Source organism: Hemibagrus wyckioides, linkage group LG23, assembly GCF_019097595.1.
Source record: "Hemibagrus wyckioides isolate EC202008001 linkage group LG23, SWU_Hwy_1.0, whole genome shotgun sequence".
Taxonomy (NCBI): domain Eukaryota; kingdom Metazoa; phylum Chordata; class Actinopteri; order Siluriformes; family Bagridae; genus Hemibagrus; species Hemibagrus wyckioides.
The window spans coordinates 5,264,541-5,279,398 of NC_080732.1; the positions used below are offsets into that span (position 1 = coordinate 5,264,541).

Sequence of the window (14,858 nt, forward strand, 5' to 3'; positions counted from 1 at the left end):
TTTAATAGATGTGGGCATTTGACTGTTTGGTTTTAAATTTCTTATGTGCATGTTTTTGTTTCTAGCCTAATTTAATTCCACCTGATGCCCTGAGAAGTGAAACAAACCAAAAGCAAACAAACAAATAAAAACCATTCAAAGCAAACAGAGTAAAACAAAACAAAAAAAAAACAGAGTAAAACACAACAAACAGAGTAAAGCAAAACAAACAAAACAAAAAAAACAACAACAGCAAAACAAACAAATATGAAACAGAATAAAACAAAAACAAATCAGAGCCAAGCAAAACAAAACAAACAGAACAAAACAGAAAAATATAGGGGAAAAAAAAATCTTCTATTCATATCTGTATTTGTATTTGTATTTGTAGTCCTGTTCCAGCATGACAATGCTTCTGGGCACAAAGCTAGGTATAAGTGCAGCAGTCTACAAGCATACACCGATCAGGTATAACTTTATGACCACTGCCAGGTGAATTAAATAAGACTGATTATCTCCTCATCATGGCACCTGTTAGTGGGTGGGATATATTAGGCAGCAAGTGAACATTTTGTCCTCAAAGTTGATGTGTTAGAAGCAGGAAAAATGGGCAAGCATAAGGATTTGAGGGAGTTTGATGAAGGGCCAAATTGTGATGGCTAGACCACTGGATCAGAGCATCTCCAAAACTTGTGGGGTGTTCCCGGTCTGCAGTGGTCAGTATCTTTCAAAAGTGGTCCAAGAAAGGAACAGTGGTGAACCGGCGACAGGGTCATGGGCAGCCAAGTCTCACTGATGCACATGTGGAGTGAAGGCTGGCCCGTGTGATCCGATCCAACAGACGAGCTACTGTTGCTCAGATTGCTGAAGAAGTTAATGCTGGTTCTGATAGAAAGGTGTCAGAATACACAGTGCATGATGGGTCAGGGCTGTTTTGGCAACAAAAGGGGGACCAATACAATATTATGGTAGTCATAATGTTATGCCTGATCAGTGTATGTCCATATAGTATATATTACAGTCTGTGCTTCATGGATGAAAACTTTCACTTTTATTGATTTTCCATTTATTGATTTTCCATTCCCTTTCATTACTTGCTATTCTGCAAACACACTGAACGACAGCCATAACACTCCTGTCGCTCGTCAGCTCAGCTCGCTGTAAACCTCGACTCCTCAGCTAAGCAAGGAGTACGATGATAATGAAGCTTGAAATCTCATCATTTTTTCAGACAGATTAGAATAACATCACTCGAGTCAGCTGAGGAGTGAACTCATTTTTGCGACTCGGATAGTAGAAACTTGGACACTTCAACATAATTGGTTTTGTGTTTTTCTTTTCCACCGGCACGTTTTGGGATAAGATCCATCACTGGAATACAAGGCCAATTTTACTACTCCTTCTTGCTTATTTTTTTTTATTTTTAGACATTTTTATATTGCATACAATGAATGCATCATAGCTTGCACTGTTTTAACATAACAGTGGGTTACAAACGAATAAAGTGTGTAGGAAAGCGTGTGTGTGGGTGTGTGTGTGTGAGTAGTCTCCCTGGCATGATTAGTTGACAGTCCTTTAAACCAAACATTATCCTCCTTTTATTGTCCCTAATGGCTGCTTTATATAACTGTCACTTTCCATTACACTAAGCACAGGAGCAAATAGGCAAAGCAGACAAGACCAGCTCTCCGGTCCTGCATTCTCAACCCCCGCCCTTCAGTCAACAAGAAAATAGAGATGAAAATCTGATCAGTGGCCAAGAACAGACTTGCTCGGCTGTGATACTCCCAAGCTTGATATGGCTTTACCTGATCATAGCAGTGACACAACACAAACAACATGCATTGCCTCTGAAATGGTGCTTTATTCAGAGGTACAGCAGGTGCAGATCTTTTGGAATTCTCTGGATCACAGGTTCTGCTCTCGGACTTGGGTTAGTTGAACCTTGGGTTAAACCTTTATGAAGTCTAAACTGTGCAGGACAAGGGGTGCTCGAGTGAGGAACCCTGATCTTTGGGTGAAGGAATCTGCATTTGTGAATTGATAAGTTCTTGTCAGCTTTGCTTTTCTATAAGGAGCATGCTTTTTACACTCAGTGTCAGCATTTACAGTCTATCAGTGTCAGTTGTATGGAATTCAGAGCAACCAAAGCACAATGAGCACCATGATGTCCTTTATACACCAATCGGGCATAACATTATAACACTGATGATCTCCTCATCATGGCACCTGTTAGTGGGTGGGATATATTAGACAGCAGGTGAACAAGTTGATGTATTAGAAGCAGGAAAAATGGACAAGGATTTGAGCGAGTTTGATGAAGGGCCAAATTGTGATGGCTAGACCACTGGATCAGAGCATCTCCAAAACTGCAGCTCTTGTGGGGTGTTCCCGGTTTGCAGTGGTCAGTATCTATCAAAAGTGTCCTGTACCTTAAAGTACTGCTGCTAACATCTTAGTGCCAGATACCACATCACACCTTCAGATATCTAGTGGAGTCCATGCCTCAATGGGTCAGGGCTGTTTTGGCAGCAAAACGGGGACCAACACAATATTAGGCAGGTGGTCAAAATGTTATGCTTGATCAGTGTATAATAATAGTAATAGAGTGCTGCAGGGATGACGTATTTTTGCAGGCTGACCCAAAACCACCCTTTGGCTCCCATTAGGATTTTTCCACTGCTTTTTGGATTACTGCTGAAAATAAGTTTTTACCGTGAAGGTTTTTACAATATTTTGCTCATATTCACATACAAGCACAACTTTTATGACACAGCCTAAATACAATGCAAAAGTTATAGGCCATAAACAAACTACACCACTCACAATCACATGACCTTCAATGTCTTCCCACTATTGTGCCCTTCTTTGTGGATGAATCCAGGGTAGAAACACAACAAGGCTGTGTTAGTTTGTGACGTGATTAACTGCTCACTGATGGAGACTTGAGTGCAAAACTATTTGTGGCAACTGCAGTCCTAAGCCATTGTAGCAAAACTGTTCGGATCACAAACTAAAGCCATCTTCAAGGTCTGTAAGTGGTTCCGTCTGCAGTAATCTCATATACCTTTAGGCTGTCTGTGTGAGGCTATCATTAGAAACAGCGAGTGGTTTCCAAGTGCTAAGCAGAAGTAGGGCATTAGGATGGATCAGGCAGGTCTGGAGAGCAGAAGGGGGCAGGATCACTGATATCTCAGGAAAAGCATGTGTGGCTCAACAGCGAGAGAGAGACAGAGTGAGAGAGAGATTGTTGGCCTATTCCCACCCACTAGTTTGATCTCCTCTATTCTGGACGGATGAAGGCTATCATGTGCTTTCTCTGACACACATGAAGCCAAACCTTTTTTTTTTTGAACTGGTGCTCATGCTGCATTACACTGAATATATCACACTCAAAGGAAAGTGCTATCCACACCCTTCCACATGCATGAGCTCGCCAATATGTCTGTAATTGATAGGAGAGAGCGTACACCACCCCTCCCTCTCCGAGTTCACGGCCTGCCTTGCTTTCTTACACTCCCAGCCATGGATAGCTGTTGAATGGCCGGCATTCAAACTTGTGATCTCCAGGGCCTCTATTGTTAATGAGGCATTAATTTCCCAATCCATCTGACACACACTTTTCAGTTGCAGGTGTGATTTAAAGCCCCATCCTGATTTGAAACAAAAAAACAGGCATGAATTTCATTAGTGTAATGAGAGTAGGGGTTTATTTGCAAAAAAAAAAAGCCTAGGCAGCTTTATTTCCTCCTCCACACATCAACACCCAGACAGTTCATTCTCTCTCTCTCTCTCTCTCTCTCTCTTTCCCGAAATGTTCTCAGCATGCAAATTTGTCTTTATTATAATACCTCGGTGTCAAGTTAGACTCGCTGTGTGTGCTGAAAGAACGCACCTCACATAAATCCCAAGGTTCCACGCATAAATCCCAGCAGGATATACAGTATAGCACATGGCAGTACAAATAAAAGTCTAAGCCAGCTTCTAAATTTATAACTAAGCCCTAACGAGCATCAGCCTAAAGAGGATTGGCCCTTAATTTGGGTTCACACTGCATTCTGTTCTGTTAACGGGTCTGACTCAGAGAGAGAGAGAGGCCTCGTAAATCCGTGGCCACGTGTCACTGAGTTTTACTTCTGAGACTCGTAATTTAAAGCATCTTTAAAGATGACTAAATCGAGGAGAAAAGCAGCAAAGCCTTTAATTGTTTTTAAACTTTAGCTCTTTAATTAGGACTTCACTCAGAAGGATTACGTTGGTGGAGATGTGAATGGCTGAAAGATCTTTTTCTTTTCACTCCCTGCTCCATGTATGATAATTGTACAGTCATTTTCTGTTCCCTTTTCGAGGTTTGGGAGCAAATGACACGGGAGTGACCCAGCAATTGAAATTCGAATATTAAGTACATTGTATTCTGCTTCAATTTTTCTAAGCGATCAATAATAATAATAATAATAATAATAATAATAATAATTAAAATTACAGTCAACAAATTTGAAGAAGAAATGTAAGGCTTTATTCTGAGTCAACTATGAAGTGCCATTTACCATTAAACCAGTCAACAATGCTGTGATCTTTATTCGTATATGAGGCTAGAAAAATCCTCCTGTAGTGATTTTTTTTTACAAAAAGATTAGTAAAAGCTACTCTTCTACCTGATCAACCAAATGACACCACTCCAGTTATAGACTAAGCTGGAATCCTTCTTTTATTTCTCCTTTTTATTTAGTCCTGGATCTGAGCTAATCATTGATATCAAAATCCTTCAGTCCCTCATGAACGGAGGCTAATTTTCCTCTGTTAGCTCGAGGCATTTATGTTTGATGTGAGACCGATTTAACCCACAGTTTCTCTGCTCCTAATGATCCTCTGTCATGTTTTTTCAGATGTTTGCCTAATCTCTGTGAGCATGGAGGAAGGTGCTCTCAGAACTGGGACAGTTTCAGCTGCTCGTGTGACGGCACTGGATACACCGGAGCCACCTGTCACACGTGTACGTACACTTTTATTTGAAATATTACACTACATTTCCTGTAGTGTACTATTGCTGTACCATGTTGTTGGATTTCTGAGAAATAATTCTCAAAGCACATAATTCTTTAGAGGCTTAAATGACTTCCTGATTCAGACGAGCGATAATCAGTACAAGTGCTGGTCTACACTGTTATATAAGAACTCTTGATTGACCTACATTGTAAAAAATTGTAATTAGGTTATTAGTGTTCGCAGTAGAATTATATATGGCGAATAATAGGGTGGCGTGTTCATGTGTAACCTTCATTTACATGAAGCAACGCGACAGTGAGTCACTACGGGATATCAGTGCTAAAAAAAATATATTGGAAATATTCAAAATCTAACTCTAAATCTAAGCTACATTTTGGATTTTTAAAGTGAACGCTAAGGCACTTCAGCAAAAGCTAATTAGTTAGCTAGTTTAACAAGCAAATTTAGAATAACCACCTTATTTAAACGACTCTGTTACAAAATGTAACTAACAAGCTAGCTAATTTAGCAAACCAGTGTACAAATGTTAACTAGCTGTCTAATTACAAAGACAAAAAGAAAAGGCTTAAATAGAATCACGGGCTAGACCAGATACAATAAGAGGCTTAGTAACATTGAACGTAGCCTATACTTAGCCTCGCACACTAAGGTTTAATTAGATACATTAATCAAGAACAAAACTAAAAACAGATTAGCTTTACCGTGAAGCATGAGGGAAACAGGAAACGACATGATAAAGGTGGAGACGGGAAATGAATCAAAAGAAAAACACATGGCTACACAAATAAACAACGACTAGAAGCAGAAGTGAAAGAAAACCACTTAATGAGCTAGCTAGTTGAACAAGCTAGTTTACAAAATTAACCAGCTATTTTAAACCGACTCATTTACAAAACTTAACAAGCACGCTAATTTAGGAAACTGATGTCCTCAACTAAATAATTTGCAAAACTTAATTAGCTAACTAGTTCATCAAAGCTTAACTAGCTAATTTAAGCAATTCAAGTACAAATCCTACTAATTAACTAAAATTACAGTACTTATGAAGAGCAAGAGTTTTGCTGTTATTTTTCAAACTGAGCAGTCGACAAAATATAGGAAAATAGAGCTACTGTTATCATTTGAGATGAAAATAGTTTGATTACGCACCATTATTACGTTTCAATATGTTAGAATGCACATTTTAAAGCAATATCGACAAAGCTCACTGAACGAATCAGTGAATCGATCAGTGAACGAATCTTTTTGGTGAACAGAATCAAAACTTATGACTCACTGGGATGAATCGAAATTACCACCGGAAGTAGTGAAAAGTTGCAAAATTATCTGACGAAAGAGTAAGAAAGTCTAAAGCTTAAAAAAGTCAAATGTACCATATATAATAATATAATATAATAAGAAAAAAATTAATTTATTTGACTAGATTTGAGATTCATCACTTCTTAAGATGGCATTGACATGAACAAAGAAAGGAAACACTTTCATTTTAAACCACTTTGCTTTTCTTAAAAATTTGTTTTGTTTCAGCACTCAAAACACCAGGCAACAATGCCTGAGACAGGATTACTGCCTTATTTTTAATTGAAGATCTAAATAAAGGGCTTCTGTTCATCAGCGAGACAGTCTGCCTGTCCATTATTTACAGAAATGTCATTCTGTCTCAACGCTGTCTTTCTTTTAAACAGCGCTCTGAAATCTACAATTTCAGTATAAACATGAAGTACTGGTTAGATCAGAAGACCTCAGATACTGTACTTTTCCTCATTTAGCTTTTCTTATGTTTGAGATGCCATGACCTTTTATAGCACAGGATCTTTATTTCTTTGACTCTATTGATTTGAATCTACATGAAACACCACGTCTGTACATTACCACCTACGCTAAAGTTAAATCGTTTCACATTTCGTCTTTGTGATTTTGCACTTACATCCACAGCGGGGGATCTATTATGTAACACATAACACGTCTCATGAGCACTTAGATCTGCCTGGAATAAAGCTTTTATTATTTAGAAGTGATAATACATTTTAAAACAAATGAAGGAGCTGAAATTTGGTGTATTTATTTTTTGTTTAGTCTTTTTATGTCTCTTTCCTTCTAGCTCTGTACAAACAGTCCTGCGAAGCTTATAAGCACCTGGGGAAATCTTCAGACGTCTATTGGATCGATCCTGATGGCAGCGGACCTCTAGGACCCTTCAGAGTCTTTTGCAACATGACGGGTAATTTATGCACCAAAGCCGCTATTAAATGATTGATTTGGAATAAATGTTTGGCATGTATATGATGTTTTGGCTGTCAGAACTCTGAGCAGGATATTATGACAGATATTAGAATTTCTCCAAATGCTAAACATGCTGATTTGGGTCTTATTGTCAAACGATGCATTTCTGTTTAATAAATACTAACAGAGTCTAATTTGTTGTAGCTTTTGACAAGTAATTAATGAATACAGTTCTCAGTGCTCATTGGGAAATGCATGCAGGATTATTATTAGCTGCATGTTTAACCCAAACAACACACTACAGACAAAACAACAAACATTTTCAAACCAAACAGATGCGTAGACTAAACAATCCAGCTTTGGAGCAGGTGTATATTTATTTTTGGTATTTTCATGGGTCTCAAGTGCATCCTCACTGACCGCTTGTGATCATATTTAGGGCTGTGCAGAAACATTACTGTAATACAACCCCCTTGTAATGGCCATGTCTATTTCCAGAGGATAAGGTATGGACGACAGTTGTGAACGACCTGCCGACTCAGACAGTCGTATCGGGTTCGAGCAGGGACAGACGCACCGTGCTGAATCTGAACTACAGCGCCACCATGGAGCAGATCAGTGCCATTACAGACACCGCCGAACACTGCGAGCAGCACGTCACCTACACCTGTCGCTCATCACGCCTCCTCAACACTCCAGGTACAGAGAGGGAGAGTGTGTGAGTGTGTGTCTGACCTGTAGGACATTTTATTTGGGATGATCTATGAGGGTTCAGTTGGAGGTGGTGGAGGTTAGCATGGCTAGCTCCAGTGTCACTTGTGATCTATCTATCTATCTATCTATCTATCTATCTATCTATCTATCTATCTATCTATCTATCTATCTATCTATCTATCTATCTTCAGCTGTCCAGAACTTTGCCCCATGTAGCCTCAGGCTCTTGTCCTTGATTAATAGAAAAGGATAAGGTCTCAGTGTTAATGTTGTGTGGAAAAACCTCGTTGATAAGAGAGGTCCGAGGAGACTGGTCAGAATCAAGCTGCCAGGAAAGCTATGGTAAGTCAAAAAAAGCACTCTTTACGACCATGGTGTGCAGAAAAGTGTCTCAGATCATACAACAGATCAGACCTTTAGGCAGCTGGACTCACTCCAGCTCAGCTGTCAGGGTACTAATCAGGGAGTCAGCCATTTTAACGGGTCTCATTCAGTGCACTGGAACATTCGCTCCCTAAGAAATACTACAATTCACCACAAAAACCAGGAAGCATCAATGCTCTCTCATTGTTTTCCTATACTAGAATTGATATCATATTTTCTGAAGCCTTTCAGCTTGAATAAAATCTCAACCGACTTTATCTACAAGTGTAAGTAGCTTGTTAGCTTGTTGTTGTAGCTCTCAAATGAATACTTACATTAGCTATTTTTAACTGTATTTGACAATCTATATACGGTTTGTTTGAGTCTAATGACTCTTAAATGTTTATTGATTTTAAATCCATTAGCTAGCCTACAATCTCAGCAGTTCTAATCACACAAACCTGTTGCTCATTACACATACACACACTAACTGTTTAAAAAGAGATATTCCTATACTATTTTGTTTTTTCACATTTACAGCATTTGGTAGAGGAGAGCAATATATATTTTATCTCATTTTATACAACTGATGGTTAAGGGCCTTGCTCAGTGGCCAGCAGTGGCAGCTTAGTGGACCTTGGATTCAAACTCACAACATTTCAAGCAGAAGTCCAACACCTTAACAACTAAGCTACCATTAGTCGGCCCATTAGTCTGCTTCTCATCTCTTCTACAGCATGTTGTACTGTACTGCCGATCACCCGACCTATTTCCTGTTCTCGTTTCTCTCAACCGATTTTGGAACTATCGTTTGGATCAATAGACTGTTGAAACTTTACTTCGATCCTTTTCAGCCTGCATGGTTTGACAACAATATACAAATTCCCGACCCGAGGAGCTGATTAAGACGTACACTCAGACTGGCTCAACAAGAAGATCGGAAAAGCATCATCCAATCTTCCAGAGTCCAGTTTAATCAGCATGAACATTTAATCAATATGACTTTCAAAAGTCAGTAGGAAAATAAAAACCCAGCAATTTTGTTTTCATTTTCAGCGCGACATTTGCAAATATCACGGAAGGAAGTTTCTTATTCTTATCATTATAATACGACCCAGGCATTGCCCCCTATAGTTCAAACACTGGGAACGTTTTCTAAGCCTCCATTTGTCTCTCACACTGTGTCTCTGAAGCCACAAGCAAAGTCTGCTATGTCAATACGGTTGTCCCCTCTGGCAGCCGTGACATCAGTTTTAATTACAAGTATCCCAGAGACACAACAAATGTAATGATGCACTTATTATTACAGGCTGAAATATGTTTGAATTTTTCAACAGCACATGCTAGCTGTAGAGGTTGCGACCCAGATCATACTAACAAGCTAGTTAGTGCTCAGACTATGCTAATTTCAGAGTGATTTCAAAATAAAATGGCAGCCGTTATCCACATAAATTGTATATTTGCATGGATGCCGCTTGATTTTTAAAAACGTCGCCTTAACAAGACGTTTCTATGGTTATTTAAGTGTCAGATTGTGCCTTTGGCGTGAAGTTAATGATCCAGCTTGGGGGGGGGGGTGCAGGATACACACTCGATCTCCAGTCTGAAATGTGCCTTGTGTGTAGTTTTACTCATTACATTTAAGAGCCAAGCTTCTGAAATACAGTGCCTTGTATAAGTATTTGCCCCCCCCATTGGTCTCAACATTTTGTACTGTCACAAAGTCAAACAATTTTGTGTTAAAAAAATGGAAATGTTTTTTTTTTTTAAATAAATAAATAAAATTTTGGTACCATTTTATGCAATAGGTCTAACTTTTTTTGGGACATAAAAATTAGACAAAAAAAAAGAAAAAAGCACAAAAGCTTTGGTTGGATAATTACTCGCCCACCCCTGTTCTCCAGCAGCCCAAAACCCAAGAATAATTTGACTGCAATAAGACTTGAGATATGTCTCCATCAGCTTTACACGTCTGAATCCTGATTTTTTATTTTCGTCATTCTTCTTCTCAGAAAAATTGCTTAAGACTGTTTTATAAGCTACCACCCACAGGCATGTTACGTGAGCCTGCATGGTCATGCGTCAAATGTAACCTTTCAGAGGAACGAAAATGACAGTCTTTTTTTTTTCAAAACTCACTATGGTGCCTTTCCTCCATAAGTATAATTATATATACACTACCGCTCAAAAGTTTGGGATCACTTGCATATTTGAGCTACGGAGGAAGACTCGTGTTCATCTTGTGGGAGATGCTCCAGGAAGCATGGGGTGAAATCTCATCAGATTATCTTGAGAAAAATTGACAGCTAGAATGCCCAGGCTGTAATTGCTGTGAAAGGTGTTTTTTTTTTTTTTTGATGAAGGCAAAGTTTGAAGAAAACATTCATCATTTCCATCAAAATCATTATTTCTATCTCTGACATGTCAGCATGTCCTGTTTTTTTGCTATATTTTCCATTCAGATTAATTTTGTGTGTGTTTCCTTGAAAAACAATACAATTTTTAAGTGGTATATGTATATATATATATATATTCATTCATATTCACTTAAAGCAGGTCTTGTGACAGATGCCTAATAAATGTTTATTGGTTAAATGTTTGTGTTTAAGTGAAGTGTTGTTCATAATTACCGTGTTATTCAGAAGAGGAAATTGTATTGGTCACAGTTGGATGGACTTTATATGCTTTGGAGTCTCGCTCTCTTGCTCTTTTGTGATGAATGCCCAGAAGGGCAGCAATGTTGATTGGGCTTTGTGGCTGCAGTTTGCCACATGTGCTCCAGATGGTTCAACACAACACAAGCTGCTTCATTATCAACAACAAAAGATGCTTCTTTATCAAAATGTGTGTGTGTGTGTGTGTATTCTTGCACATCAATGATGGACGCTCACTTTGAATGTAAAGTGCTTGCTTTTATGCATTTGTTTTGGTTTTTATTTTCTTTTTACTCAGTCCTGCAACAGAGCAACGCTTTCTATTCTTGGACTTCTTGACTAGCAATTATCAGTTGCTGCTTAAATATATATATATATATATATATATATTATGCAAATCCTGGACATTCATGATTGATATAACTCTTTGAGATTGTGCTGTAATAGGAAAATAATCAATAATGTTATAAGGTATTGAAGTTACCTTACCCAAAGTGATTGTTTTCCTGTAACAAAGCAAAGACACACCCAAGTGGTTTCTTTCCTCTTATACCACTGCAATGAATCAACAATTAAATTGTTTTCTCTATTAATTAAAGAGCAAGTCTTACATTAGTGGTTTAGGTAGGTTTAGGTAAGTTTAGGCAGCTTAGTGGTTAAGGTGTTGGCCTAATAATTAGTGTAATTCAGTTTTGTACGTCAATTCCACATTATTAAATTGATTAACATTAACAGTTATTCTTCTTTCTTCCAATGATTCAAACATGTATTTTCAAAGCCACAAATAAAATCAGAGAAAACACTAAACTCACTTCTGACTCAACACGAGACTCAGCCTCACAACTCTGGTGTTTTACAACCTACATTTAATGCTGTAGTTATAATCCTGATTCTGTGCCAAGATCCTTGAGATTTCACAATGTGACTGGTTTACGTTAATACTACATGAATTGATTACGCTCACACTGCATCATTCAATCTATTCATTAAAAACCTGTTTAAGTTTAGCGCAAGCAATCATAAGAAATCATATTTTGTTGAGAAACACAATTTTTTTATGTAAACTATACGTATAAACTGAAGTAGCGCAAAAATCCGATACAGCATTTTTCTGTTATAAAAAAACTTCCTGGTCTGCAGTGGTCAGTATCTATCAAAAGTGGTCCAAGGAAGGAACAGTGGTGAACCGGTGACAGGGTCATGGGCGGCCAAGGGTCACGGATGCACGTGGGGAGAGAAGGCTGGCCTGCGTGATCCGATCCAACAGATGAGCTACTGTTGCTCAGATTGCTGAAGAAGTTAATGCTGGTTCTGATAGAAAGGTCAGAATACACAGGGCATGACGGGTCAGGGCTGTTTTGGCAGCAAAAGGGGGACCAACACAATATTAGGCAGGTGGTCATAATGTTATGTTTGTTCGGTGTACATCATTATAATAATCAACCTATTTACCACTATTGCCTTGACTGCATATTTTTTATTTCATTTATAAAACGGATCTATAGTTTGCACCACATTAATAAGAATTGGACTGCTCTAATATCACTCTACTCTGTATAGTGAAAATAAAAGAATCTTAAATCTTGAATTATGTAATATCTAAACGAACCGCTTGATGATATGAAACAAGTTAAAGTTATAGCATTATCTCTGTATTTAAGTTCTGGAACTGGAGACTCCTTCCAAAATCTCCTTCCCCACACAAAACACGTCCCCATATTAAAGATTACGCTTTCTGTGTATGTCGCTACTATAGAAACAATAACGTATCAGAACAAGCTCATGGATATATAAGCCTGTGATTTGTCTTAACGTGCATTAACACAGTGCTTAATAATGTGCATTAACACAGTGCTTAACAGACCAAATGAGCCCTTTTCATCTCATTTCTAAACACCGTGCTTCTACCCGGATGATGTAATGAGCCGTGCGTGTGTGAATCAGCACAAATTGTTAATCACTGCTCGGGAACATTTCATTAACTTGGCCCACACAAAGCAGACAAAACCCCAGCAGATGGAAATGTAATGCGGATTTTCTCTCCGTCAGAAAGTCTAGCCTGACCCGGCGGTGTGTTTGTGCCACTGGAAAATCTGCTGGTACTGCGGCAGCGATTGTGTTCCATCAGGATTCTGTACATTCTGTACTACAGCTGGGTTTAAAGTATTTATGCTTTGCGCTTGGGAATACTTTAATTGACAGTTTAAACTTTGTTTAGTTCGATCAATATGGATGGCGGTTCAGGTGAGCGCTCCAGAGACGGCATTTTTAAAAGCGAATGTCACCGAAGATCTAAAGTAATTTGAAGGAGAGGTTGTCATCTTCAGCACAAAAAACTTTTTTGTGTGTAAAAAACATAATATATTTATTGTTATGTCATCTATCTATCCATCTATCCATCTATCCATCTATCTATCTATCTATCTATCTATCTATGTGCTAAGATGTGGTTCATGCTGGTTTGCTCCAGTCCATAATGTCCTAGGTCATTGCTATTTATCTTAGCCACAGGTTCCCAACCATAAGTCCTGGACTACCCCAGGTCCTGCACAAAGGCTCAAAATGTTGAGAGTCAAACAGTTAAGGCTCCTGGTCAACTATCTAGCCAATCATTCATATAATTATATATTTAATTATTTATGTTTAGTAGTATCTACGTGTAAAGCTCCATGGTGGACCGAAGCCCCTGGTTTGGCAGAAGCTCCTGCCAGGGAAAATCTCCATAATGGACAGAAGCCCTGTTTTGGGCAAAAGCTTCCTGCTGGGCAAAGTCCTTGAGCAGGCAAAGCATGAAATTAGACGTGGGTGGGGAAAAAAAACATATATATATTTTTTAACAGGGGATTGTAGGAGGTGAAAATCAGGGTATTTAGCGATTAGCTTTAAAGTTTCCTGAAAACACTGGACTACAAGTCAGCTTGATGAAAAGCTGTTGCACATCAGAGCATGCTGATAATGAATACCACGCATCAGCAACTACTTAAGGTCATGAATCTTGGTTTTTTTTTAATGTTCTCTGTGCTCTGATAAGCGTTTAGCTTAAGCGTGACACATTTCAGAAAGCTATTTTCTGCACCAAACCGCACATTTCAGAGTGCACCCGATGTCACAGAAGTGCCTGCACCCAGCGCCATCAACTAATAGAAAAACTGTCCATGTTAATCTCTCTGACAGTAATGCCATCTGTATTGAGAAGATCAGACAGCAGGGCGAGTGCAAAATGAGCGTTTATTCAAGTTCACGTCTCCTCCTCAACGACAAAAAACCCGCTCTGACTGTCGCCAAGACGCAAAGTCGTGCTGAGAAGAGCCTTTCCTTTAACTGTTTGAAGGATGTGTCACAATTAGAAAACAGCACAAGTCGGAGATGATCGCCATTTCGACATATGCTCAGATCTAACAGTGGAATGGATCATTTTGTTCCAGTTCATTGGCTATAGAACATTTGTATCGAGATACCAAATCTTTGCATCTAGATACCAGCGGAGTACTGATGTCATTTAACTATATGAGCCTTGAACTGCTTCCTTGTAATGATGCTGAAATGGTTATCTTTCTATAATGAATCTGAATCTATGATGAAGCATTTGTATGGAGGGCCTCTGGAGAACCCCCTGTCCTGCATATTTTAGTTCCTTTCCTGCTCCTAATTATTTATTTAACTGGATTCATAACATGTACATTACAGAAGAGTTAAATACATTTTATCACATATCCTAGCTTGTTAGGAAGTTGGAGTCAGAACACAGGGTCAGCCATGATACAGTACTCTTGAGTTTTAAAGTTGATGGTACTATGGCTTGAACCCCATTCTTCCAATCAATGACCCGGAGCATTAACTGTTTGACTTACTCTTAACATTTTGCACCCTCTTTGCAGGACCTGGGGTAGTCCAGGACTTAGGTTGGGAACCTGTGAC

At 38.7% G+C, this 14,858-nt stretch overlaps 1 protein-coding gene across 2 annotated transcripts in view; it reads left to right on the forward strand.

Moving 5' to 3' along the window:
* LOC131343920 (contactin-associated protein-like 2) overlaps positions 1-14,858 on the forward strand; it is a 144,180-nt gene that overhangs the window by 80,486 nt on the left and 48,836 nt on the right. For both annotated transcript variants that reach the window (XM_058375795.1, XM_058375796.1), the window contains 3 exons: positions 4,866-4,972; positions 7,088-7,207; positions 7,708-7,908. In XM_058375795.1, the coding sequence (XP_058231778.1) occupies positions 4,866-4,972; positions 7,088-7,207; positions 7,708-7,908 (428 nt within the window). The remainder of the gene's footprint in view (positions 1-4,865; positions 4,973-7,087; positions 7,208-7,707; positions 7,909-14,858) is intronic.